The sequence below is a fragment of the Lagopus muta genome, chromosome 5 (assembly GCF_023343835.1).
Source record: "Lagopus muta isolate bLagMut1 chromosome 5, bLagMut1 primary, whole genome shotgun sequence".
NCBI classification, from domain to species: domain Eukaryota; kingdom Metazoa; phylum Chordata; class Aves; order Galliformes; family Phasianidae; genus Lagopus; species Lagopus muta.
In genome coordinates, this window is record NC_064437.1 from 8,856,594 (window position 1) to 8,884,373 (window position 27,780).

Consider the following 27,780-nt stretch of genomic DNA (forward strand, 5'->3'; position numbering starts at 1 on the left):
TCTGTGGCTTAATGTGTGTGTAAACTGCAACCTTAAGAGTGGGGTTTTCATGGTTTTCTTACACCGTGGAGGCACTGATGATGGCTTAGCAATGCCAGCACTTACTCCCCTGACATCAAAGTGCAGCGCATCAAAATGTCATCCATATCACATTGTCCTGTCACAACTAGGTAGAAGCTGCTTTCCAAGTTATTGTCAGTCCAGGCTCTGTTGAAAGCCTGACTCAGAAGGCTTTGGTTTACTCCCAAGAGCAGAAAGTTAAACTTGGAAGTGTGATATCATGGTGTTCTTTGTGCACTTTGCTTTTATTTTTCTTCAGATGGAGAGCAACAGCACACCAGAACCAAAGGAAAACTGGGAAGAGAATTGCCATCAAAATGGCCTTTCTCTCCCCTTGCCAGAGGAGGGGGAAAACCTCTCTCATTCATTGGAAGCAGAACACAGGTAAGAAAATAACCAAGTAAGGTGTCTGGAGTAAAAGACGGCATGTCCTCGGACTGTGCAAGCTGGAAACTATTCCAAAGAACTTTCTGGGAAGTACACAAAGCTGAACTGGAGGTGTGGGTTCCATTTCTATGTGCTGGACTGGGTGGTGGAGTTTCAAGTAAAACAAACACTGATGACAGCTGAGCCAAGACTTTGCCAAGGTCTGTAATTAAATTCCTGCACTTCCCTCGTGCCACATCCTTGTGCGTTAATGCTGCCTAGGATTTACCTGCCCACGTGGTGAGGCAACATAAACCTAGGGCAATTCAATTAATTTATTACTGGGTGTCCTAAAGGTAATGATCTGGGTTATGAATCAGGTACTTGCATACTCATACTCACTGGTTCCTCTCTATCTGCCCTTGGAATACTCTTAAATTCTGTGAAAAAATTCTGCAGAAAGTTAAGAAAATTCTTACTTTATGTCTCAGTTTGTATCTTATTTTAGTGAGTGACCTGTGAGCATCTGCTGTCAGCGGGCAGTAACTTCTAGAAGATCTTGAGCTGAGTTGCTAGTTTATCTCACATCCTTCTTCAGTGTCCTTGGGTAGAACTTCAGATCTGTTTGGTTTTTGTCCTTCTGCCAGACTAGTTATTTACCCAGTGTACAGAAATGCTGATGATTAAATGTTTGTAGAAGACATTGAGTAAGAAAAATATTGGGTAAATGCTAAACATTAAGTGGTGTGTAGTGCAGAAGATTCCCTGGTGAACTCAAAGTAATTTAATACAAAACCTTGTGTTTCATGGACAGGCTGTTCTCACCTTTGCCTTTGTTCCATTGCTTTAATTCCTGTGCCCTTTTTTTCTTTTCTTTTTTCTTTTTTTCATGAATCAGGTTATTGAAAGAAATGGGATGGCAGGAATATCCTGAAAATGATGAGAATTACCTTCCCCTCACAGAGGATGAGCTCAAAGAGTTCCAAATTAAATCAGAGCAGGTATGTTCATGACTCTTGCCACTGCTGCCTAAGTCCTCTGTAGTGCAGTGCCTAGGATGTTTAGAAGACTAAGAGCAGAAATGAAACTGGATGGTGGTTGGTGACCCTGCATTATCCACAGAGAGCACGTGAATATACAAGTGGCCGTAGAACAGCATCCCCAGGTGGCTGGTGACAGTTGCTCTCCATAGTTGTGCTTATTTTAAAGCTTACTTTCATTCCCACAGCGAAGAAGAAACGGATTTGGGAAGAATGGATTTCTTCAGGGCCGCAGCTCCAGCCTGTTCCACTGGAGAAGCACTTTTAAGACAAAGATTGAGGACTCGGAAACAGAAACCAGTAGCAGCGAGACTTCAGATGACGATGCCTGAGAGTGGGCACAAGAAAATTAAAATAAATAAAACCAACCCAATAAACTCAGTTCGTAGTTCAACATGTGTTTGGGGGTTGTATAAACTAAACAGAGTTTATTCTGTCTCCAGTCTGTTCAGTTTTTTCTTCTGTTGATACTTCATGCACAAGGGAAATAATTGTATCCCAAAGAAGAGAGAAATTGGCTTCTTTAGCTTTTTCTTTTGGTTTTGCCCTAATGCTTAATAGAAGTTTGTGCAGCTAGCAAATTTTGACAGAAATCCCTTGTGGGGCAGTGCACAAGTTCAGTCTGGTAAGCAGGATACGAGTGGCTGACTGATCTTTGCAACAACAAGCTTCTAACAGTGCCGCCCGCATTACACAATGTTGTGCGGTAACATGTGCTAAAACAATCATTGTCAATGACAAAATGGCTATTGAAGTTCTAATTATGTTAAATTAATGCTAATAACATGAATTTTTTATTTTATTTTATTTTTTTTTTTGGCGGCTCGGGGAGCTTCATCACTTAACCAGGCGTTTGTGGTTTTCTTTTTTTGGGTACAGCTGTAAAATATTTGGATATAGGAATTGTTTGTGTTCTTCTTCTTGCAGCCTTGATATTCAGGGTGGATTGTAAAATATAAATTTTTTGTGAGATTTCAAAGATTAAGATTATTTTGATAACATTATTTACAGATTTAAAAAAGTGACTATCACATTGAGTCTGTATGAGGGGGAAAAACTACTGCATCAAAAATAACTAACTTGGAATAAATATTTTGCATCAGTTTGCCAATTCTAATTGTCTTTCTTATGTAAGAAAACCTTTCCTCTAAAGGGATGTGCAACTTTGGGGTTCAAATAGCACTGGGGATAAAGAGCTGCTTCTCCCACTGTGTTTTTTCCACTTGGCAAACATTGCTGTAGTGCTGGGACTGCAGGAGCTGAACTCTTCCTTTACAAAGGGAGAGGGAGAGAACAATGGAGAGATGGCAGCCCGTGTTCGTTGGTTTTGGTTGGTGTTTTTTTTTTAAAGAAATTAAAGACAATAATTTGAATTATCTTCCACTCAAGCAGTTTGCTTTGTTTTCCGCTTCATACAAAATAGTGGAGCTCGACCGGTCGGTGTCACTGCCTGTTCCTGGTGCAATGCTGCTGTCTGTGTTCACAACGTGGCAAGGGAATGTCTGAATCCAAAGCTGTTTTCATTGAAATCTTTTTTAAAAAATCATGAAAACATTTCTATTAGATTAAAAAGGATTTTACAAACAACTCAGGTGTGGCCTAAGCTATTTCAGTGTCCGTTCAGCTGGGAACACAACCCGCGGGGCCGAAGGCAGGTGCGCGGTTGCGGCCGGTGGGCGGGCCGGGGTCGCGCCTCAGCGGGGGAGCTGGGCGTCGGGGGGCAGCACGGCTGGGTTGTGTGGAGCTGCTGCTGCTCCACGGAGAGAGGAGAGTGCGGCTGTGTGCGTGTGTAATGGGAGCCGGGCCCGCGGAGCTGGGCTGCCGTGAGGAGAGCTCCCCAGCGCCGATCCGCGCCGTTAGATCGCTTCTGTCTGTGGCAGCTGTCTGCCTTCACCCATCGATGGGGAAAGTCGTGAGGAAAAGCGCTACAAAAGCCAAGAAACTGGGTAAGTTTAGAAGTCCGTGAGCGTGTATCCGCGCTGACAGCCGCTCGTGAGCAGCGCTGTGTGGAAACGGGCCGTGCCTGAGGCGGGAGCCCTCACTGCTCAGCGGGGAGCGCTGTGAGCGCAGGTGAAGCCAATGAGGCGTTATGCCCTGCGCTGAGGGGAAGGAGAAAGAAGGAGAGAAGGAGAAGAAGAGGAGAGCCTCAGCCCGAAATGGCGGGCGGGCAGCGCGAGGCGGAACGCGGCCTCCGCCAGCTGCCCCGGCCCGGGCGCACCGGGTAGAGACGGGGACCGGAGGAGCGCCGCGGGGGGAGCTGAGAGAGGAGCCCCGAGGAACCGCGCGGTGGAGGTGAGCGCCGGGAGGGCGGCCCGCAGAACAGAGCCGGGACGGGCCGTGCGCCTGGGGCGGAGCGGGGCTCGGCGCCCGTAGCAACGGCGGCCTCAAACACTGCAGGCGCGTCCCCGAGCGGGTCGGCGCGGACGGCCCGGAGGAGGGAGGGCCGCCGAGCCGGGCCGAGGGGCGCGGGTGTTTTGCAGGAGTCCGATGGCGGCCGCCGGAGCCTTCGTCTGCCCGCGCTGCCGCATGGCCTTCGGCTCCCGTGCGCTGCTAAGGGCGCACCGCGAGCGGCTGTGCCTCGGCGGGCCGGGGGAAGAGCCGGGAAGGACGGAGGGACTGCGGGACCCCTCGGTAGAGCGGGGCCGGGCTTGGGCGCGGGGCAGGGACGCGTCCGCGGGCGAGAACGCGGGCTGCGGCCGCGGCTCCTCCGAGAGCAGCCGTGCCGCCCGTCCGTCTGTTGTTGAGCAGTTCCCGCCCTCCCGTCCCGTTTGCCTCTTCAAGGTCGCGGTGTCCCGGCACGAGGATCGCCCCAAGCACCGCCGTCTGCTCCCGCTCTCCGGGCTCCCTCGGTTCTCTGTGGGACGTGAGGGCCCGGGGCGAGCCCGCGGCGCACCGCTGGGTGACGTTCTCACGCCCCGCGAGCGGGCGCTGCTCCGTGCCCCCGCTGCCAGCCGGCCAGCAGAGCGGGTGAGACCGCCCCACCGGCCCCACTCGTCTGCAGCGTAGTGCGGGGTCGCCCCCGTCTCGTGGGCTCGGCCCCTACAGCCGTGGCTGCCTCTGTGCCCCAGGGAGAGCCCGGCCCGCCGCGAGGGGACCCACGGGCACCGGAGCTGCTGGAGGCTCATCAGCGCCACGTGGCTGAAATCCGGGCCAGGACACAGCAGCTAGAGCGGCACAGAGAGCGTAGGCACCAGCACGGGGTGCGGGGCGATGGTTGTGGTTCTGGAGTGACCAAGCTGTGCGTCCCACAGAGCTGTGCCAGCAGCTGGCATTGCTGTGCAACAAGCAACTGTCACCAGAAATGAGTTGGGCTGCAGAGCTGCTGCCAGACAAAGCTGGACACCAGCACCAAGGGTGAGCCCTGCTGCATGCTGCCCAGAAAGGGCCCTTTGCCTGCTGGGCCCCAGTTTGCTCATATCCTCCTCAGGGATGCCCTTCACCTCGACGCCCTCCTGCCACCCTCTGGGCCGCTGGCAGCTGAGGCCAGGTGAGAGCTGAGGGTGGGGCAGGAGCCCAGCAGAACCCAGCAGACGCTCATGCCAGCGTCATGGCAGGGCTCTGCGGCTCTCCTACCTGCGTGCTGGTGGCCGTGACGAGGCCACCTTGGCACAGATGTTAGACCTCCAGCTGGAGGCCATGGCACTAGAGAAAAAGGCTGCACAGAAGATGAGCAAGTACCAGCCCCAGCACAGAGCCCAGGGACGGGATACCATCACTGTTGAGGCGGCACGGGGCCTCGATGCGGCGCTGATGGCTGTGGAGCTGGAGAACCAGCGGCTCGAGGATGAGCTCCTGGCATTGAAGGTCCGGAGGGAGATGCGAGCTGATGTTGGTGGGTGACTGGGGAATGGAGCAATGCCCATTTGTCTGTGAGGCGGCAGCTGAGCGTGTCTGAGCTGCTGTTCCCCAGGATCGCTGGCAGCCCGGCAGAATGCAGAGCTGGCTCAGCTGAAGGCAAATGTAGAGATGTTGCTGCGACACCAGGCAGAGGGGATGGGGCCGCGCCTGCCCCCAGCCGTCCTCCCACCGCCCGTGGCCCCTCCACTCCCTCCAGCCTTAGCTCTGGCGGTGAGTCTGGTCCTCGTGTTGCAGGGTAACTCTCACCTTGTGAGGGCCTTTCCAGGGTGCTGACTTGGTACTTGCTCCCTGGCTGCACTGGGGGGCATTCCCTGTGTAAGCGCCAAACTGCAAGTGTGATTTGCTCCCGGTGCCCAGGGGGCCCGCCCCCATTAAAGCTACCTTTTTCCTTCCCCAGGAGCCGCTAAGGACAAGCAGCCCCACAGCCTCCAGCCGCCCACTTGCACCCTCCAACCTCCCCGGCATCTTCTTTGGAGCCCTGGATGACCCCCCTCCTACTCAGGAGGCACCAGCTCAGCACAAAAGTCCTGAGAGGTGAGGTCAGGATGAGCTGTGCCCTGTCCCATTGCTCAGGCCACAGAGCTGCTCACCCTGACTTTTGATAAGGGACTTTTTTTGTGACGATGCTCACTCCCATTCTTTTTCCCCCTCCCCTAACTGCTCATTCCATTAAGACATGTCTCAAGGTACATTTAGGAAAAGCTTAACAGGAGGCGTTCAAGGCTCAAACCAAGGAGCAGCAAAACCCATGCAAGATTTCCTCTATCAGCCTGGGGCTCGTGGTGGGTGTGTGAAATAAATGGCTTCTACCTACAGCTCTTCACCTCCTGGCCTTTTCCAGCGTACAGACTGTGAAGTTCACTGTTTGCATCATATCCTGAAGAACAGAGCTGTACTACAGCTGCCAAGTCAGATGACACAGAACCAGCACCAACTTTGCAAAATGCAGTTCAGTCATAGCAAGCCAGGAGTACAGGGAGGGAGCACACAGCGACTGCAGCCTTCTGCCGCTGCAGCACACAGGAGCAGGGAAGGTACCACACCACAGTAACTGGCCAGAGAGATGCTGACAGCCTTGCCTCCCCTGCACCTTCCGCCAGGCCCAGGGCTTACATTGCCTCCTCTTGCCCCAGCTCAACCCTTTTGCAGCTCTATGTAGAAAAGCAAGGCTGCAGCACAAAAGCAGGGAGGAAGGAGCTTGAGAGAGAAACAGGGTCAGAACAAGGAACATTTGCTTACAATCTTTATTGAAGTCATACAAAAGTTGCCAAAAAGTGAAAAAATACACTATATACAAAACCATTTTCCTTTGAAGGAGAGGAGTGTCCAAAGCTAAAGAATTATCATACTGTGCTTTCAACTGCAGCCCCTGGTTCTGCTTGTGGCCTTTTCTCTGTCTAAAAGGAAAGAGAAGTATTTGATTTTTAAAAATCAAACACTGCATTACAGCACCAACTCATGCAGCAGTCAGCTTCTTTAATTTCAAGACGTAACCATGCATGCTTTGCTCATCGCCAGAGCCCAGAACTACTCTGAAACAGGAAAAATTGTAGGCCAAGTTAAGGATTTCAAAACCTTTAAACATTCTACTACAGAAATGCTCTGGAGAAGGGCTTCGTGCTGTTGTTTAACCTGAATCACACATGCAGGGCCCCAGCACGTTTCTGTCCCACCCTTTGGCTGCAGGTTGCCAAAGCTGGCATCTTCCCAGCTCACTCAGTGTCAGACACCTCAGTACAACATGCAGCTTGGGAATATTCCCCATCTTGTGGGAAGCCTCTGAAGACCAACAGGCAATAAAGTATATCAGCAACAGATGAAACCATGCACAAAACCATGCCTGAACAGAGGGGGAAGAAAAAAATATGTATATATATGCACAGAGTCCTGACTCAACTGCCCACCTCCTCTTCCATTTTTTCTGCAACCTCATTTCCACTGGGGGCAGCGTCACCACCGCCACCATTGACAGCCGGTTCTGCTTTAGATTTCTTAGCTTCGTTGTCTCCCTGGTGGGTCTCCTCCTCTGGTTTCCTCTGAAGACAAAATTGTTTAGTCTTCACTATGTACAGATTGAAGTATTTTTAGAAAGTTAGCATCTAGATGTCATTGTACATTACTTACTTAAGCTCTACTTGCCAGGTTCAAGAACTTAATTGTTAGGATTTAACCAAAGCTCTGAAGCACAAACATCTCAACATATAACCAGAAGGATTATGCAAGTGCCAGTAGCTACAGTGCTGAATTATCCTTATACTTTGACAGGGAAATGAGTTACTGTTGTACTGTTGAGCTAGGTAACAGCTAAGTGAATAGAGGCTATTTACAATCACCTGTGTAAAGCAGATCAAAGCTGCTGCTGACAGACTTGAGCTCAAAGCAGGCAGTGTAACACAAGGCAGGCTGTGTCATAACGGTTTGTAATATGAAAACTAAGAGCCCATACAGGATAATTAGCACTATGAACAACTCTGGAAAATCCCTATACTCTAAAAGGAACCTTGTATTCAGCATATCCTGTTCTCTGAGTAAGAGACAGCATGGCTACACACTAGGGCTGGCTTTGCTATTTTTCAAGTTCAATTCTCCATTTCCACTTGGAAAGAAGGGAACCCAACTCAGCCTGGTTGTGTCTTCATCTTAATTGTTCAGTATCTACAGGCTGCCCCGCTCCTCCTGCAGTTCCTCCAGAGCAGGGCATTTGCTCAGGGGGCATCTCCAGAGGGCAAACAATTCAGCCTGCAATTACATCACTGTGGTCAGGCACGGTGCTGAACCATCACCAACACATCTGGAGCTGGGTGGTTCCCACACTGATCACCTCCCAGTGGAAAGGAGTTTTACACAGTTTTTGTTACTACTTTTAAGTGTTCTTCCAGGCTCCATAGTAAAAGCTCTAAGCCAAGAAATCCAACTATAGAGGGCAAAACGCCGATGCTCTGACAAGCTGTTTATTCTCCTGGTCATTGCTGGACTCACCTTTTTCCTGACCAGGTGAGAGATGTCTGTAACACACTGAGATGCTCCATCAGCAGCTTTTCTTACTGGAATCTATTAAGGAACAGACACTGACATGTCAATAACAGCAAGCCATAATCCTTAAAGCAGACATGAATTCTCAGCAACTTTCTCTGCCCAACTTACTGTAGAAACAGAGCCGCTGCCTTCACTTTGTGCAAAACCAGATGTAGTTCCAACCTAGAACAGCAGAGAAATAGTTAACAAGCACCTATTGCCACCTATTTACAAAAGGCCAGTACACAGTTTAGGAAGTGGCAGGAAATCCAACTGTGTCTTACTGCATTCTACTTCTGCACTTACATACAGCAGAGACAGAACAAAAGCTCGTGTAGCGGTGTAACACTCAAGTCTCACATTTGACTCAGACTTATTGCTTAGAACCCCAACAAATTCAAGTTTAGGTTGGAACAATTAATTTCAATATATTTGCTATTAATCCTATCGTTAGATTTTAACTGCATTAGTTAACTTCTTGCTCTATGTGAAGTCTCAGCTTCTCCCATTACTGGTTTACTTCAAGCCTCGCTAGAAGAACGTTTGGTTCAAAGGAGAACACAGGATGCACACTAACCAGAGTTGCTTTCAATGCCAGCTCAGCTACCCTTGCACTCTTTTGAGACTCCTTTGAATCCTCTATCTTTTCTTTGATTTCAGGGAGGAGTCCCTTCAGTTCTTCAATCTCCTTCTCATCTTCAGGGGAACCACTTTCTGCCTTCTTTATTCGTTCAGTAAGCATTGCTGAAACGACAAAGTTACCATGGCAAAAAAAGCCTGAAGGCAAAGCAGCTGTCTCATTACAAACACCACAGAGGCAAGTGCCCACCAACAGATGCTGATGTTGGTATGGCCTGTTAGTGAACATTTGCATCGCAGACTGGTTTTAGGGCAATTTAAAGGCAGTGCTGACCCACAAAAGCCCTTTAGTTAGCGAGGCCATTTTGGAGAACTCACCCATTCTCTTGTCAATGACTTCTACGGATTTACCAAACTGCTGGACTGCCTCATCAAACTGGCTGTTGTAGTGGTAGGCCAGGGCCAGCTGGTAGTGGCTTTCAGCCAGCAAGCGGTCATGAGCTTCCAGGTATTTCTGCTGCAGGGCCAGACAGGCCTGAAACTCCTCTATAGCTTGCACATAGTTCTCTATAGAAGCAAGACACAAAGTCTTTACAAAGAACATATTTTACATATTTCATTCCACCTGATGTGGTCTGAAAAGAGAACTACTGTGGAATACGGGCTGAGCTCAGTAACAGGATGCTTTCCTGTCGTCAAACGACAGCGCTCACAATCCAACACTGCTTAGGGTCCACTTCCCCTGCTCCTCTCAAGGGGGCTCTGTGTATTTACAACACAGTAACCTAAGGAGGCTTTCCCAGTTTCTGAAGCTAACCAAATCTCCATGAAACAATGCTGTGTTCTGCTTTAGCCTGACAGTACACCACTTCTAACACAAAGCTTTCTTTTGCTGCTCCAGGGAAGCACGGTACAGCCTCTTTAAGAAACTTCCTTGGGTCCCCCATTAAGAAGTTTATCCTATGGCTGTACTGTTGTAATTAGACAAAGTTGAGCTGTTTTCATTTTTAACCACTCCCCAACCTTCTCAGCCTTAAGTCACCTCCACTCATTTTTGAGTATGAAATTAAACATGGCAAGATTTAACTTAGCACTTCACAACAATTAGCACTACTTACCAGATTCAATGCTGACTTCTCCTAGCTTTAGATGAGCTTGAGCTGCATGAAGCTGAGCTTCTTTTGTTTCTTGCCTAAATCAAGGGGAAAAAGCTGTTTTCAAGTCTTCAGAATATGCAGCATCATGCTACACCACCTCCCAGCTGAGGGAGTTTCTCTAGCAAACGTTCAAATTACAGCCTTAGATTTTACCTCTTATAGATGACTTTGGCCAACTCCAGCATGTCCCAGGCTAGCTCAAGATTTCCAATTTCTTCCTCCTCACTTTCCTGTAAAGATCAGAAATGCACGAAATATTAAGCTACTTGGATACATACCACATTAAACAACTTTATGCTTTTAAGCAGAATGCATTTAACCAAGAGATGAACGCTTTGCTGATAAAAGGAAAAATGTGTAAGAGTTCATTATATCAGCTCACACTTTGCATGTTGGTATGAAGGTGTTTAAGTGGAACTTAAATTTACATTGTCAGTTGATATGGGCTCCTCTCTCTCCTCCTGCCCCCAGAAATAACAGGATACTAAGCAGCAATATTCTCCTATCAGCGAGTTTTCCAGTGTGAACTGCTACGCCAAGATAATTCACCAGATTTAAGCAATGTTACATTTGCCACTGGATTCCCAGTCTCTGTCACCACTTACTGGACTGAGTGCACTCAAACTAAGTAACCAGACAGCAAGAACTGACAAAGAACTGTTATAATTAACTTCAGTGAGAAACCAAGGCCGGCCTCCCCTCCACCAGGCTGCCTCAATGACCTACAGAGCACAAGCATTTGTTTCAGTGCAGCTGAATAAGCACCAGTTTACAGACAAAAATCCAACGACCCTGACGGCCCTGGTAGCTAACATTGGTTTCACCACACAGAACTTATTTCCTGTACAGGACTTAACAAAATACACGTGAGCTTTTATAAACTTAATGATATTCACATGACATTTAGACACACATTGCATTCAGGAGCACCAACAGCAGAGCTCAGCAACCTCACCTTGTCTTCTGCTGCCAATTCGTTCTCCTTGTCATCTTCAGCTTTCTCATTTTCTTTATCTTCGTCTTCAGATTCTTCTGTTTCTGGGAGGAAAGCAGATGAATGAGAACACTTGTTGTCACTGTGCTGCTTCACACGGAGCCAGGCAGAGTATTTTATCCGGCCCTTATCCTTCCAGTGAGAGGTTAGAAGTGTGATTAAGAACAGCACAGGTAAAATTATTCTCAGCAACAGCCATCTTGCTGAAAACGTTGGGCTCTGTGAACTCAGGTAGCTCCAGGCAACCTCAGCTTACATTTTAAAATTCAACTTCATAATGCCAGCATGGAAACTTACCTAAAATTGCTCTCACTAACACGTGGTGAATTCCCACTGAAGCCATGGAATCCTGAGCAGCCCTAGAGGTGCTGGTCAGTTGCTGGGACTTCATGCTACAGATAACAAGCATTTTCAGCAAGATAACTGCCAAGCTGTGTACAGATAAGTCTTTCTGAATTCAGGTTCCTCACTTCAGATGTTTACAATGGTATTGATGAACCTGCTGTCATACAGTGGTAATTGGCTTTGATATCGTGGGACTTTTGCATCATCTGCTCTACCAGGAATCTTTGAGGTGTGCCCCTAAGGAATCTAATTACTTGAAGAACACCTAATTTGTGTGACTTTAGCTTCAAGTCAACCAATTCACTGTGACCACTGACCAATTCTAGAATAACAGGAGCTTGTTATGGTGATTAGAGAACCTGTGAGCTGCTCAGTCCAACTGCCAAGGAGTACACATCAGCCAGAGAGGGCCAAAATAATTAAGTACATGGACAGCCTGACCAAATGTAAAACAGAACAGATGCTGGCCATACACCAGACTAGGATGTTCAAGGGGGTCCTCATACCAACAAGAGTTTGAGCAAAAGGAAGCAGTGTGTACATAAACAGTCCTACATAGGATGAGGAAGGGTGGGTAACTGTTCTGAGTTCACATTCAGTCACACTCTGGTCAGACACCTTCCTAGGCAGCTGCTTCAATGCTGTGCTCACTGCACTGGGCAGTACAAGTCCTTCCAGTATCCAGAGCTACTTGATCTGCAGACCTGCCTCTCTCCAACAAGGCTCTTCCTGTGCAGCTGAGCTAATGATAAGCCAAGTTTCAATTAGCAGCCTATTGATTAACTTGTCCAACAGAAATCCATGGCCTACTAAGGCCATGCAGATACTACTGCAGCAAAGATACAGGTTTTACCAGGCAACTTTAACCCTGTCAACAGCCATAATGATGCGGGGAAGCAGAATGGCAGAAAAAGCCAGGTACCTGCAGAACTGCACTAGATGGAAGCAGTGAATCTGCAGGTTCCAAGGCAAATTAGATTTAGGTTCATCAGCCAAATTCTCACTTTCAATTACTGCTAGGAAGACTCGCATAGAAAGTTACTCCCTGCCCTCTGGAAAGCAAATTTATCACTTCATTATATATTCAGCACTTCTTATTTTTCTGCTCCACTGTTTTAAAGTATGGTTACAACCAGAAGCAACTCGTGAGTTATTTGAAGGTTAGTGCATTAAACCCAGACATGCAAGGAACATCCATTCAGTATTCTCCACCAGCCTAGCCTTTACTTACACATTTCACAGCGCTGTAAGTTTGCTTTACAGATTTGCTTTGCAGTTAGTTAAGCGTTAGTCTAAAGAAACTGAGATGATTCTCTATTTCTTGAAACTTTACTGAAACCAGTTACTCAGATATAAAATCCTTCTAAATCCCCTTTTTCCTCGTTTTAAGGCAAACAGAAAATTCTGAATGGAACATTTTACCCACGGTTAGCCAAATCCAGCAAGTCATCCACCCACAAGTACTTTTCTTCTCACTGTTACCTTCTCCCTCTTCCATCTGGTCATCTTTCTCTTCTTTTTCTACCTTAGCACCTTCATTCTCTTCCATCAGGTCATCTTTCTTTTCCTCTTTCTCTACCTTAGCAGCCACTTCAGCTTTTTCTCCTGTAACATTAGCTGGATCTTCACCCACTTCAGACACAGGCTCTTTTGAGGAATCCATCTCTTTAGATTCACCTGGTTTCTGTTCCGGAGCCGCCTCCACTGACCCCTTCTCCTCCACCTTCTTTTCAGCTGCTTCTGCTTGTTCTTCTGCAGCTTCTTTCTGCTCCTCCATGACTGCTGCCTGCCCTTCTGCTGCCCCTTCTTGTGACATTGCCTTCTCCTCCACAGCCACTTCTGTCTGCCCTTCTATAGACTCTCCCTTTTCCACAGCTGTCTCAGTTTCTGTTGTTTCTGCCGGCTGCTCTCCTGCCCCTCCCTTCTTTTCTGCAGATGCTTCTGCAGCTTCATCCTCTTCCACAGCTGCCTTCACCTCCTCATCCAACACTTCCTTCATGCTGTTCTTCCCCTCAGTTGCCTCTGCTTCTTCACGTGTGTTCTGCTCTTTTTCCACTGCCTTCTCTTCCACAGCTGCTGCTTCTGTATTCTTTTCCACAGCTGTCTGCTTGTCACGCTCTTCTGAATTTCCTTTCTCCACAGAAGTCCCTGTCTTCTCTTCAGACCCTTCAAGCTTTACCTCCGTATCTGTAACTGCGTCTTCTTTTAGCTTTTCTTCTGTAACATCTTCCATTTCAACGTCCTCTCCTTTGATTTCCTTCTCAGTTAGCACTGAAGACTTCACCTCTTCTTTCTCCCCCATGGCATTATATACCTGTTCTCTTAACTCCTCCCTTGCTTCTTCTACATGATTGAGGAAGCATAAACATTTCTTCGAGTTTAGTGATAAAGACATTAACGGGCACTGATAATACCACCCTCCGACCCTCCAGTGTGTTGGTTTGTCATCAGGTTAGATGGCATTCCATTCCTAAAAGCTCTTTTTTCAGAACACAAGGAATTAGGATGGGATGCAACCAACGTAACTCAAACTAAGCAAACCCCTTCCCCAGACTGCATTATTGCAAGCAGCTGCTCAAGCAGTGTGCAGTTTGCGCTAGCGATTTTAGTCGCAGCTAAGCAAGAGATGCCAGTGTTTTAATAGTCTGGATTACAGGAATTCCTGCATTATCTCCAGCTGCCCAGCACAAAGCAAGTATCGTTCTTGGATATTTTCAATACTGACCTGTCCTGCTACACACACTGTACTGCTACAAGGTTACAAAGCAGTTCAAGTTGACCCTGAAGCTTAAGAAAGCAAGCTTGAATGCAGCGTTTCAGAACACAGACATCTGGTGACCCCTGACACATGCTTAAGCAATAAGTTCATTGCAGGAGTTTTGTTCATCTTTAAGCAAGATAAGAAGACCAAAAAAATCCATTTTGGCTGCAGAAGTTTCAACAGAATGATTCTGACTACCCAGGACACCATGTACTGACTTAGACCAGTCAGACAAAAGCACAGCTTGTACCTCTGTGACACAGCTGACAACTTTACATACCATCAACAGCCGGCAACGCGGAATCATCTTCAGCTTTTTCTCCTTCCTCTTCAACCTGCACCCCTTCTAAGGCATTTCCCAATACACCATTTTCCATTCTAAAAGAAGGAAGAGATCATTATCACTTGGCTCTCGTAACTACATCACTTTAACTGTGGAAGCTGCACCACCACAGCACATTCCACCCAGCATAACCCTGCCCACCAAGGGACAAAGCCCCACTGCCCCAGCCAGGCTCTGGGCGCCTGAGTGTTACGTGCTTCCCTGACACACCAGGTGCTTATTAGATGAAGCTATTTATTAATGTTGCAGATGTTCATACTGCTCTGGAGAAAAACCATCACTGTCTTCTGTGTCATGGAAGAGCACTGCTACCAAGAAACGCTGCTTAAATAGCAGAGAACAAACCACAGTATGTTATCAGATTTCAAAGCAGCATAGCTGTTTTCCACCAGAAGCATTATTCCTAGCAGCATTTTTCATTCTCAGTTACCAAGCTTTAAACCAGTCCCTACAGGAAGAAGCATACAGTCACTGCTCAGCTACAAACCAACCCCCTGAAGGAAGCACACCATGCATTCAAGGACAGCCACTGTAAACAAACAACCATTAGCATACCTTGCCAACTCCAGGAGCGATTTTCCATAATAAAAAAAAGCTTCTGCACACTCATCCGCTGTCTCACCATACTTTTTACCCCTACAAAAGTAACAAAGCATTGTTTGCCTGTGCTTCATTGGGAGGATTTGATACCTGAGCTGTACAGACAAAAGCTTCTGGACAGCAGTAGTTTCATGGTTCACTCAGCACCGCGAAGGAAGGATGAAAGCCCCACTTGCTTACACAGAGTTGGCTCTCAGAAGCGTCCAGCAGAGCAAGTTAATTAAGAATCCAAGAAGCATCACCCTCAGAGACTGACTGACTGAGCAAGTGACACAACTGCATTGCTCCCACATGAACAGATCACATCAGAGCCTCGCCAGGAGAAAGACGACATCAGATCCCTTTTCCTCCCTCGGGGACTGCAGCACAAGACGGCACACCCACCATCACGCTGTCCCACACCTGAATTAACTTCACAAGCCTGTGCTCCCCTCGGCGCCGTAACCACAGCAGCACCGCAACCAGCTCAGCCTTCCCCACGCCCGGCAGCGCAGGTACAAACACCAGGCGCTCCGCTACTCACAGCAAACTGGCAGCTTCCTGGAAGGCGTTCACGGCAGCCGGGATGTTCCCCATCACCAGATGCTTCTGTCCCAGCCCAAGCAGCTTCTTGGATTCCGCGTCCACGTCCACGCTGCAAAAAGGAGCCCAACGGGGGGCCCTGTGAGCTTCTACGGGTACGAGAGGCGCCGGGCGGGCTGACGCAGCTCGGCCGGATCCGCGGGAGCCGCACGGCGCAGCCCGGAGCGGAGCCTCACCTGTCCGTTCCGTCCGCGGACGTGGAGGGGGCGGCCAGGTCCTCTTCCATCCTGCGCGGGCGGAGCGAGCTGTGAGCGGGACGGGACGCGCGAGGGCCGGCCTCGGAACGGCGCCGACGGCCGCAACAGGGCCGGAAGAGGGCCGGGTGCTGACGGGCCGCCCCGGCCCGGCCGCCCCTCTCAGACAATGGGCGCTTCCCGCCTTCCCGTCGCCCCGCCCCCACCGTTGGCGCCAAACCCCACGGCGGCTCCTGACGGGCTGAGGGCCCCGCGCCACGTGACCGCGCCCTCCCACCGCCCTCCCCTCCGGTCCACCCCGCCCGGGCGGGTCGGGCGGCGTCGGCTGCCCCCAAAAAAGATGGCAGCGGCCGCGCAGGGATCACGTGGTGGCTCCGCGCGAGCCGAGCGGGCCCGGCTGGCCCCGGCGAAGCGGGGCGGCGCGAACCCCCGCGCGGGGGAGGGCGACGGGAAGAGGGCGGCCGGCCCGCCCGGCACCCCCGGCCCCGCTCCCCTCCCCGCCGCGGGGGAGCCCGCCGGCCGCCCGCCGCCGCCTCCGCGGTCGCCCGCACGGAGTCGAAGCGGCCCCTTTCCCCTCGCCGCCCGCCTGGACGCGCCCGGGCCTCCCCGCGCGGCCCTACCTATCCGAGGCGACCGACGCGGGTTCAACGCAGCGTGCGGCGGCCGAAGATTGCATGGAAGCAACGGGAGAGAGGGGCGGCGGCGGCAGAGTGCAGCCCCCTACCCCTCCGGCTGCCTATATACCCCCCAGGACACGCCCCGGCCCGCCTGGCGGCGCGCGCACGCCGTAGGGGGACTACCGCTCCCAGCATGCCGCGCACCCGCACTCTGCGGGGCTCTCAGGGCGCCGCCGCGCGAGGGCCGCTGGGAACTGTAGTCCCACGGGGGAGTCGCCGTCGCGAGGCCGCGCGGCGCGCTGGGAAGTGTAGTGCGGGTGAGGCGGAGCGCAGGGAAATGCCGTTCCGGCGGGAAATGTCGCTCCGCCGCACTGCCTGCTGGGAACTGCAGTCCCGGAGCGCGGCCGTGAGGCGAGGCAGTGCGCGGCTATGGCCGTCTGCGAACGGCGTCGGGGCTGAGTTCCTTACGAAAGGCCCTAAGAAACCCCGCGGCCGTGCCCGTGCCAAAGCAAGCCGGCACCGATCGTCTAACAAGCGGAGAAAACCAAAATAAAGTATCGGTTCCTCTGCTAAGGCCGCAGGTGGGATCACCGTGCAGCTGCGTGTATTCTCAGAGCTCAGCTTGTTCGTACTCCGATGGCAGGGCTGGTCGTGAAGGGCTGAAACGGAACAAAACACCTTCGATGCAGCCTTCCAGCCCTGCTCGGCCCTGAGCAGCACTCAGAAAATCAGCAACACAGCAGGCAGGAAAGCAGGGGAGCAGGTAAGGGCCCTGTTGTGGCACCCAGGCAGACGTCAGGTACACTGACACGAAGGGCTGCTCCGACAGTTTATTTCTTCATTTATAACCGTACATGCAGGAAAGAGCCGCGCCACCTCCCAGAACTCAGACTGCATATCTTTGGTAAAGAGACACAGGACAGCTTCATGGGAAAGGTAGGATGGATTTCTGTAAGGCTTAATAGTATTGAGGCTGTTGGGAGAGGAAGGTCTGAGAGCTATCCATGCTGCAAGCAATGGAGATGCTTGCCCTGAAGGCCTGCTCCAAGGGCACGCATTTATTCTCCTCAAATCAACAGACAAATTAAAAGAGAAAGAAAAGAGGAGAGAGTTTTAAGTCCCACAGGTATTCCAAAGAGGATAAAAAGCACACAGCATGGCTGGCAACTTGGGTTTTAACCAATGTTTTATGGACAAAGTGCAACTGCAGCACATTTCACCGTATTCCTTTTATAAAGTATTAATGAAGATACTGAAGCTGATAGCAGTTGTTTAGTCTGAAAATGCTTTTCCTTTTTTTTTCCCCACTTATGGTAATAAAGATTTCAAAACCGTTCAGCAGGCAGACCCAAAGCACTGCCCTTGCCTGATAACGATGTTTGGAACTCAATTTAGACTCTCCCACTCTTTATCTAATGCCAAAAGATTTGATGCTCCCCAGGACAAGCTTGTAGTCATTGTAATAAATCCACAAACTCTGACATGGAAGCTACAGGATCTCCAGAAAGAAGGTTAATCAAAAGCAGTACATTGTAAGAAAGCCTACTCGGGAAGAAAGGTTTTGTATAGATGGGGCTGAGTGTTTCTTGGACAAATTATGGCACTAATTACTGTGTAGGAAAAGTATATAGAGGAGCATGTTATTCTAGCACCTTATTTTCAAGTAGTTAATAGGGATCGTGGAAGGGATAATGGGGGTGTCCCGCATCTCTTGGTACTGGCTTTCCATTCACCTGTGAAGTAAGCAGACAGACACGTGTCAGAAAGATAAAGATCCATTCTTTCTCTCTTTCAAATTCTAATGGTTTCAACTGGTAAATCTTCATATGTCAAATATCTGGGAGATCTTCTTGAGCTTAATCAAGAGTTGTTCCCTCTACTCCTAAGTCCTCTTAGCAATTCTAGAAAGAAATATTTTTTGGTAGCCTATAGCAAGAGTCTCTCTTCCAGCTTCTTAGGACTGAAGAACCAAATGAAGAGTAGTTAAGCATTTTGCCTGGTAGCCATGACTGAATAACTGCTGCAGTGTGCATGCTTCACAGCACTTTGCAGAAGTCAGCACTTTTGCCCATCTTTTCATGACGGAGCTGATGGACTGCCAGTTTAACACATGGATCATACTCTGAAACACCAGTGTCACTGAACTCTTTCCTCGCACTTTTTAATAACACACTAACTATAAGAACATTTTCATGACTAACCAGTTTTTTCCAGCTGTAAAATGGAAATACTGAAACTAACATTTGTTGATAATGAAACAAAGACTTTGCGTGGCCCAATGCAGATGTTGGCACACAGAAGTCTCAGTTTCTATGTCCCAACACTGAGCACACACACACAAATTGCATTCCTAGGTGTATGAAGTCCACTGCAAAATCCCTATTTACTGGGAGCTGGAGTAAAACCTTGCTCCTAATCTGTGATGTTTGTGGAAATTTATGTGCAGCATCAGCAAGGAGATGCATCTCCACAAGTGAGTAGCATCATTCAGCTAAAACTTATACGAAGCACATAATGGCTGAGTAAAAGTCCTGTTAGACACATGATTGATTTTTATACGTGTGATTTTTACACTACTGTGATGTTCGATATCACTCAAAATGTGATGGGGGCAGAGGCAATCACAGGTACTTTCACATCAAGTATCTTCTAGCAAGTCCCTCTATTAGCTTTCAGATTAAATCCCACATTTCAAAGCGACTGGAATCCTTATTTACAAGAACCACGGGAGTGTGAAAATAGTCACCTGGGGGCACTCGAGAGCACAAAACCAGGATGCTACGGTTTAATATTCGGCTGGTGCTCAGTTTAAAATAAAGTTAAGGTGAAATGAAACTGTCAGCTGAAGGCAGTACTTAAAACTATAGACAAAACTATCTTCATGTTTTTTCATATGCTTCTGAGAGCCAACAACTGCAAGTTCCTAGAATTCACGTTTCTTATCTCTCCCACCTCCTCCTGTCCCAGTTACTTTCTCCTGCATATTTTCCCTACTCGGATCAGCTCTTCAGGTATCTGTATTTGTTTGCATGTCAAAACAGCAGCTGCCAGAAGCAATGCTGTATACAGCTGTTTCCAGACTACCCCAGGAATCTGAAGGACAAAGGGAGTAAATCAGCAGCGAAGACACTGTAGATCAACAGCAGCTATCAGGAAAGGACAGATTATGTGTACAGCACCACCTCTCCTCCTGTTCTGGCTTGCTAGTCATTCAATTTTGCTTATGTGTATTTCTTAGCTTGTGTTTCCAGAAGTTTGGATGTCAGGCTGATACCAGGTATGGCTAAACAATTTCCAGCCTCTATCCTGGTATGATCTGTTCAAATGTAAAACGTCTTGAACTGCCTACATGCAATATAATAGATTCACACCAAACTTAGAGCAAAACAACAAGGTGAAGAGGAGTGGCACAGCTACGAAACTCTGTGGTCATGTACCAGCGAGGTAAAGCAAGGGAAAACCATCTCATCAGTTATGACACTGCCACATCACACTTTGAAATCCAGACACTATAAATTAGATTCATAAAGGAAACAGGCATGAAAGGTTAGACAGGCATTTTAATTCACAGATGATGAAAATTCTCTCTGATGCGCCTGGAAGGGATGGGCTGGAGACAAAAGGCTCCGCTTGAGATCTTACAGCTAGCGTAACATTTCTCTTCTCATCTCGCCTCTTCCTGTCTTACTATCTGTCAGTATGGCAACATCTTTGAAGCCCAGCTGCATCACACTCACACCTTTATCTAGCTGGATGAGCTAGCACTTTGAACTGCATTTCATCTCTTGTCTGTGTGTCATTGATCTGATCACATCTCCCATCTAACAAAACCACACGCATTGTTCCTGGATAGTCCAAGTCAGGCTATGTTCAAATGCTTTTTGCAGCTTTGTTACCAAAAAACAACTTTGTTTGCAGCACAAGTAGGAAAACTCTTGAAAGAAACATCCTGTCAGCAGCGGGTGTGTTTGTCACTACCACATTCACACACGAGCAGCTAAGCTGGCAATTTGGTACAAACTCCCAACCCATGAGCAAAGAGAATTTTGATTGGAGGGATGTGGGAATTTATATTTACACACACACAAGTCGTCCTACAGGTAAAAGCATGGCCTTGAAGCTCTCGTAAGCTTTTCTTTTGAAAAATTATTTCAGCTTAGATACCCTAAACAGAGGTAATGCTGTAACTCATACGTAGTTCTGAGAGGATATAGAAAAAGAAAACTACAGAAAACCCACATTGTGGCCACATGCACATAGTCAGAAGTAATAGAGAGTGAGGATTTTACCGTAAGCATTGGCACAATGTAACGCCATTTTTTGTTCAGGCTTCCAATATGGCTCATCTCCTCTTCTGTGAGACTGAAATCAAACACCTAAGAACAAAAGCAAGAGCCTTAGTTCAGTATAACTTTTCATATTGAATTCTGTTGAATTTTGCCTCTTGGTTTTGTTTCCTTTAGAAGCCACAAACATCCCCCTGGGTCATGAATTTCTGCAGAGTGAAATTCCACCCCTCAGCAATCCAGGACAGAACGTATCAGCAGCAGTGACACAGTGAACTATTTCAGCATTTAATTTCAGGTGACAGTTAAGAACCAGAGGCAACATGCACACCATCAAATTAAGCTGCAGTTGCATAATGTTTCTTTTTTGTTTTCAAAAAATACAACCTACAAGCCATATTAGAATTGCAAGATCCTAGTGTTAAAACCCAATGAAAAGTACTGCCAGTTGTTACATTTCAGACACCTTAAGAATCTTTGACTTTGGTAAAAGTCCTGGCCTTGAGCAGAAGGAATTTACACACAGCTCTGAACAGTGGAAGTTGTGCACCTGTAAAAACTCTGGCTTCTAACAGCATTACTTTGTGTTCAGTTTATAAATATGAAGTTGCAAGTAAATAAATTTCACCAGAAACGCTGAAACAAAAAGCTTAAAAATGGAAGTGTTCATATCCTTGCCAATTCTAAACCACCACCAATACTGCACAGCTCTCTTCCACAAAAATGAAGAGCAGTGGGACTGTTCTTCCAAATGTTCCCTCTAAACCTTGCCTGACTGTGGCGTTCACTGGAGTTTTTTGCACTTTCTAGCAGCATACTGCATCTCAGACTTTGGTTTAATGGAATTAACAGCTGCAGAAACAAATCCTTGCTTAAAAACAAGCATGCAACCTGCCAGTCTGTCTGACTAAGGGATGAAAAAAAATCACAGGAGGTGATTCAGAAACCCACCGAATTACTGCAAGTCAGTGTTCCAATAATTTCTGTACACAAATGCACGATGTTGCTTGAAACTTTTTTGTTTTCCTAGCATCTTTAACTTCCCTCCTATGCACACACATCCTTTTGAGTGGTATAAAGCACGTGTCTCAGACCGTTGTAGCAGGACAGTATGTTACTCGCATGAAAGGACATTGCTGAGACTCCCCATCTCTGTCTGAGCTTACCTGGAGATTCTGCAGGATGCGAGCAGGAGTGACGCTTTTGGGAATCGTCACCACTCCACGCTGCGTTTGCCATCTGTGGGGAGGGAAGAGCGAGATTTTCTATGCATGCTGCCCAAGAATCCTGACATTTATTTTGGCTCAACAATTATCAGTGGCAGCAGAGATGGCACTTATGGTTTCTGCAAACAAAATACCCTGAAGAAGACCAACATAGTATTGTATTAGGATGTAGCAAAAGAGCGGCCACCAGACAACTGATGAAAGGAAGATGTCCATTCCTTTGAACAAGCAAACAGTTTTCAGGTGTTGAGCCACAAACCCAAGAAATAGAAAAATGTACATAACAGTTTTACATCAACTCTATCATGACCACCAAAAAATAGTAAAACACACAACCCCCCAAGTGATTTTCTGGTGACTTGAGAACAAAGCCTTCAGCGTGTTCGGCTGGCAGGGTAACTTACTGCTGCCCAAGATTGTTCTAGATACAAAGCCAAACAAAATAATGAGGATAGAAACCCAATGCTACTTGACAAAGTGCTGATCACATTCTGCATATCACTCAACCACCTTGTTTCTCAGTACAGCTTCTGTTACTTGAGCACAAAGCAGCAAACAGTTCTTCACTGTGAAGGAAGGTAAGCCCCTTCCACAGTCTCTTCCTTAGAGCTCTTTTAAATGCAGTAGCAGGAGCTGTAAGGTTCAAGCAACTGGCCACATGCAAATCTAAAACAAGCAGCAGTTGGGTTTGCTTTTGGGCTTTAGCACTTTCTGATTCTAGCTCCCCACTTAACGGGAAAAAACACGTATTCTAAAGTAGATGCCTTCAAACTTTTGTATTCTGCTTTATTTAAGGCCAGGTCCCAGATGCCACCCTCTCTCAAATGTTACCTGAGGACGATCTGTGCAGGTGACTTCTTGTATTTTTCTGCCAGTTTTTTGATCCCAGGTTCCTCCAGAAGCACAGGCTCATCTGGGTGTTTCCACACGCGATCAGCAGAACCCAGGGGACTGTAGGCAGTAACAACCAGCCCTCGTTTCTGGCAGTGAGCTATCAGCTCATTCTGGGCTAGGTAAGGATGACATTCTACCTATTAAAATGACCGACAAAGAATGGCCAAAGAAAAATTATCAATACAGAGCTCTAAATAAACAGGAGGTGAAAAGCTCAGCAGGATCAAACACATGACAGGTCATTGCAGGTTCTGGAAAACCTTACGGAAAACCTTATGAGGCTGTAACTACAAGGAAGATGAAAAATGGCATGGTAGCCTAAGATTCTAGTAAAAGAAAAACAGATTGCTTAACCTTAGAATGCTGGATTTATCTCCATGTATCCAGCACATCATCCAGCGAGCAAGGGAGCTCTATAGGAGGGATTTAAGTTAGTCCCTCAATCTTTTTTTTTCCTGTAGACTAAATTGATCATTAGAGGAAGAAACAAACTTTTCTGCAGAAGAGTTGTCAACTAAATAGGTGTAATGGCCACGATCATGGATACAGGCCTTTTTCCCATTTAATTCACCTGTCTGGAAGGACTCTCTGTGTGACTCCTGCACGCATGGATATACTCCTCCCTGTAGAACAGAAGCTGCACTCCTTGTACTAACCAGGCAGCATTGGTTTTCTTCACTCCCATGGAAAACCAGGAAGGTACACCTCGTCCTCATCTCCTCTATTCATCTTACCTGAAGCACAGCTGGTTTGACAGTAGCCACGCTTAATACATCATCAATCTGACGACTGTTGAAGTTGGACAGCCCAATGGCTTTCACAAGACCTTTTTCTACCAGCTTCTCCATAGCCTTCCAGGTATCCTTGTAGTCAGTGTAGTCATAACGCATTGTGCCATCAGGATTCTTTGGGAAGAGATTGTCCCCTCGTCTGCAGCATGAAAGGCAAAGTGTAAATACGCAAGGCACGCGATCTCTATTATAGTAGATCTTCACTTAAAGAAACTTTATTCAAAGTACTCGGAAGAACACCTAAGCTTATGCACAGTTTGGAAGCTGGAGTACAAACTGAGCAAATTTCACTCCTAAATTCCACAATGAAGACTCAGCCTACAAGAAATTATTTTACACACAGTCTTTCCTATGTAAACTTGTGATATAGTACTTGAAACCTCTTACCTATAGCACACTGCTTGCCTGCAGTGACTACACAAAAAAGTTCAGCCACTGCCTGTGTAACAACAACCCTTTGATCGCAGTGAGGTTGATTAGAGCTGCAACCCAGAAAGTAGTTTGGTTGTTCAGTTTGTTTTTGAGGAAGGACCGATAGCCTGTTTGGAGCTGTTACCAAAGGGATCTTGGTTTAAGAGCTATGTAGCAGAGACTGAGTGCAAAGCAGCCTGGTATTCCCACTCTTTGGATTCTGCAGCAGTGTCAGCACTGGTGCAAGCTCTGGTTTTCAGAGAAGTCTAAACACGTACATGTTGCTTGTAGGATGGGTGTGCTTCCAGTTAGTCATACCAACTCAATAAAAGACAAACCAACTAAGCACCCAGAGCCACACACAGGAAGGAGCTGGTTGTGTCAGGTGACAGCAGCACACTACCTGAGGCCTGTGAGGCCTCTGAGCAGCTCATGCTCAGAGAGGTGCCAGTGCTGCCTCATGGCCACTGCACAGCACTGCCAGCCCAGGTCTTGAGACTGTCTCATGTTGCTCTAGCTAAGCAGTGAATGTCGTGCAACAGCAGCTGGGGACCCCGCTCTTGTGCACATCATTTTTGTTTGTACATCTATCCATCTGATAATCATATGAGCCCTCAACCTTGAAAAGTAGTCTCATATGTCAAGAGTAGAAAATGTATCTCTCACTTAATACACGAGACCTAGGGTACTGTGATTCCCATCTGGAAGTCCATGTTGATTTCCATTTAAATAACATCTTCTGCAACATTCCCAGCTCAGTAGGCACTGCAGGTAATCAGGCACTAAAATAGTACAAGTAGAGCTAACAGAAAACTGAGAGTGCACTTCTATCAATGAGAAAGGGTGAAGATCTGAACATTAGTTTTGCCAACATTTGCCACAACAGCAGCAGTTCAAATAACAATACCTACACAGACATCATTACTCGTGTTCCGTGCTATTATCAAAGCAACCTTCAAATGTTTTTGTCCAAACAACTGTAAAACAAACCTATTTCAAAATAGGGGGAATTTTTCATAGCAGTTCTTCCTCCAGACCAGCCCTGCTAGAAAACACTTCCTCATTCTGTTGTGATGAGGGACACATTTAGAACTGGAGTGTCTTTCATGAATGTTGTATGCTTGGAAAAATTCAGTTCATATGACTAGAAGGGGAAAAATGTTTTAAGGTTGTAAAATAGGCTGAAGCCCTCCGAGTCTGACAGGGTTTCTCCTGGTAAGTGAAGGGTCCATGCAAACAGCTGGGAAGGAATTTTTTTTCTCTTCTTTTTACTGATTGTCGAAACAGGAAAAAAAAAACAAAAAACAGTATCCATGACTACAAGAAAACAAAGCAATGATCACTGCTTCTGGCAGGATTGTAGGATACACGGAACTAGCATTTAATTTCCCCTATTTCCTCAAATCTTAGGGTGACTGCAGTTCAAGAGTCATAAGAGGCCATTTTCATTTCCTTCTTACAGACTCCATGACATTGCATGTGCTCAGTTCCAGTACAGTTAATAACTATCAGTGAAAGGCGTTGTCCTCTTTACAAAGTACTTCATTTCATAGATAAGTACAACAAATTCCCAGCCAACTCAAAGAAGAATGATTAAATAGGAACAATAATTTCTGTGGATGAATGTGTCAAATACGAATGAATGCACTGGTTGCAGGTAGAGAGGGGTCTGTATCCATCTGTTGGGCTACAATATAAACCACCCACAAAAGCATCCTGCAGGTAGCTTACACTGGAAGGAAGACACAAATCAGAAAGAAGCTGCTTAGGACAGAATGCCAACCACTTATGTAAAACTGGGGCTTCTGCATCCTGCGCCCTTTGCAGGCTGAACTTACTCAAAGGCATGGGGCCAGTGCATGAGGTACAGATCCAGGTAATCCAGTTTCAAATCTGCAAGTGTTTTTCTTAGTGCTGGCTCAACATCTTCTGGGTGGTGCTTGGTATTCCACAGCTTTGATGTTACAAACACGTCCTCCCTTTTAATAACCTTTAAGAAAGGGAGGAGAGCACAATTTACCAGAGAGAGCTGAGACAAAACAGCAGCAATTCCCCAAATATCTTTACAAGTTTAAATAAGTTAACGTGTGGAACCTACAAATTAAACCTTTCAGAAACATGCTAGATGGAGAAAAGGGAAATACACACATATGTGAGCCCATCCCCAAATACATCAAACGCTGAGCAATTCCCTACAAGTTCTGACACAACAAAGCAACCCCTCTACACACTGGATGCAAATTCCAGAGTTAAAGCCACTACTCAGCATAAATGAAAGATTACTGGTTTATTCACGTGTACGTTTTGCAATTTCTGTTAAACAATTCACAGTCAAGGCACAAGCAGCACACTTGCCACGTTCATCACATTATGAACTGAGAATGTTTCTCAAAGGAAGGACGTGGGAAAATAAACAAGCAGTTTCCCCAAACCTCTGCACCTGAATTTCTAAGTTCCGGGAGGAATGCAGCAAGAACTGGATGTCTCATATCAGAAGGATAAGACCCAGAAATTGAATCAAATAGAAATATGGGTATTTAGGAAGCGTGAAATGTGAAATGGAGATCACGTCTGACACGCTGAAGTCATCAGAAGGCATCTCTTATTGACCAAATTACACTCAAGTTGACTGTATGTAGGAATGATTAATTCCTTCATTTCTCTCCTCCAGCCATTCAGTTATTTGTGGATCACGTATCAGCTCTTGTGTTCAACAAGCAAAGCGTTCTAAAAGTTCTTTAGTTAGCTAATACAAACTGAGTAAAAATAGTCCTATGCTTCTCCATAGTAGCTGCCAGTATCTAAAGGGTGCAAAGGAATCCCTGGGGCAAGCTGAAAGCAGCCTCTCTGCAGCTAAGCACCTAACAAAGAGATTGCCCCACAGCAATGGGCAGAGGACCAGAGAAGGAACACAAGAACTTTCATTCCAGGGGCTCTGAGGCCATACACATAATTCTTCTGGGCCCTCGGGCAAACAGGAGCAAAAGGATGACTTGAAGATTTCACCTGAGATAATTCATAGGAATGTCAGTTACATTCCATTACGGCCATGAAGCTCAGTGCAGGCCCTAGAGTCACGGCTACCAAGCCTTCAGATGCAGCCACTGTTTAAAAAAATCAGCAGTCACTGAATTTGCTGCAGCTACCCAGCACTGCACAACACTCTGAGCTGGTGAAGTAAATTCTCACTTATTTTCTGCTATAACTGTTGATTCTGGCAACCTCTCATTTTTGAATCCATGAATTAGCTGTTGGATGGGGAGGTGTTTATCTGGGAATTCAAAAAAGGCATTTTCTCTAAGCTTCCCTGCAAGTATTCCAGGCAATCATTCCTCCTCCCGACAGCCAGGATGGTTCCAGAGTAGAGAAAGCCCTCTTTCATGCCTGCCCTGGTTAATAACAAACAGCTGGGACCAGAAGGAAAAGCCACAGACATTCACAGTCTGCTCTTTCGGGTCACATCTGTAAATTCTGATACAACATACAGTCACGGGGTTGTTGTGTTTTTACCTTGTTGGGCCCGAGGCATTCCTGGAAAGCATCGCCGACCTCTGCTTCATTGCTGTAAGCTGCTGCACAGTCAATGTGGCGATAACCCACACTTAGGGCATATTTCACTGCTGCTTTCACCTGTAATCACAAAAACAAGTACGACCAGTGG

General features: G+C 47.2%; 4 protein-coding genes across 6 annotated transcripts in view; 2 read left to right on the forward strand and 2 right to left on the reverse strand.

The window, feature by feature from the left end:
- Positions 1-2,577, forward strand: part of GPBP1L1 (GC-rich promoter binding protein 1 like 1) — a 30,915-nt gene extending 28,338 nt beyond the window's left edge. The window contains exons 10-12 of the mRNA XM_048944995.1: positions 320-444; positions 1,325-1,427; positions 1,655-2,577. Coding sequence (XP_048800952.1) covers positions 320-444; positions 1,325-1,427; positions 1,655-1,798 — 372 coding nt within the window. The 3' untranslated portion in view covers positions 1,799-2,577. The remainder of the gene's footprint in view (positions 1-319; positions 445-1,324; positions 1,428-1,654) is intronic.
- Positions 2,578-2,699: 122 nt separating this feature from the next.
- Positions 2,700-6,453, forward strand: CCDC17 (coiled-coil domain containing 17). Its single transcript, XM_048944997.1, has 9 exons — positions 2,700-4,097; positions 4,248-4,433; positions 4,535-4,649; positions 4,718-4,820; positions 4,894-4,953; positions 5,021-5,298; positions 5,377-5,534; positions 5,722-5,858; positions 5,999-6,453. Exons 1-9 carry the CDS (start codon positions 3,954-3,956, stop codon positions 6,018-6,020), a joined length of 1,203 nt encoding a protein of 400 aa, XP_048800954.1. The 5' UTR covers positions 2,700-3,953; the 3' UTR covers positions 6,021-6,453.
- Positions 6,454-6,560: 107 nt separating this feature from the next.
- Positions 6,561-16,649, reverse strand: LOC125693277 (nuclear autoantigenic sperm protein). The gene is made up of 15 exons (XM_048944978.1): positions 16,515-16,649; positions 15,877-15,927; positions 15,642-15,752; positions 15,074-15,154; positions 14,456-14,553; positions 12,897-13,757; positions 11,031-11,113; positions 10,229-10,305; positions 10,037-10,110; positions 9,297-9,485; positions 8,917-9,083; positions 8,469-8,522; positions 8,304-8,375; positions 7,229-7,360; positions 6,561-6,721 (listed from the first exon to the last, which is right to left on the reverse strand). The coding sequence occupies exons 1-15, from the start codon at positions 16,568-16,570 to the stop codon at positions 6,668-6,670; spliced, it is 2,160 nt and encodes a 719-aa protein (XP_048800935.1). The 5' UTR covers positions 16,571-16,649; the 3' UTR covers positions 6,561-6,667.
- A 678-nt stretch (positions 16,650-17,327) lies between these two features.
- AKR1A1 (aldo-keto reductase family 1 member A1) overlaps positions 17,328-27,780 on the reverse strand; it is a 357,612-nt gene continuing 347,159 nt past the window's right edge. For all 3 annotated transcript variants that reach the window (XM_048945002.1, XM_048945000.1, XM_048945001.1), the window contains exons 3-9: positions 27,630-27,749; positions 25,958-26,109; positions 23,652-23,847; positions 22,855-23,054; positions 21,964-22,036; positions 20,801-20,887; positions 17,328-18,244 (exon numbers count right to left, since the gene is read on the reverse strand). In XM_048945002.1, the coding sequence (XP_048800959.1) occupies positions 18,179-18,244; positions 20,801-20,887; positions 21,964-22,036; positions 22,855-23,054; positions 23,652-23,847; positions 25,958-26,109; positions 27,630-27,749 (894 nt within the window). In that variant the 3' untranslated portion in view covers positions 17,328-18,178. The remainder of the gene's footprint in view (positions 18,245-20,800; positions 20,888-21,963; positions 22,037-22,854; positions 23,055-23,651; positions 23,848-25,957; positions 26,110-27,629; positions 27,750-27,780) is intronic.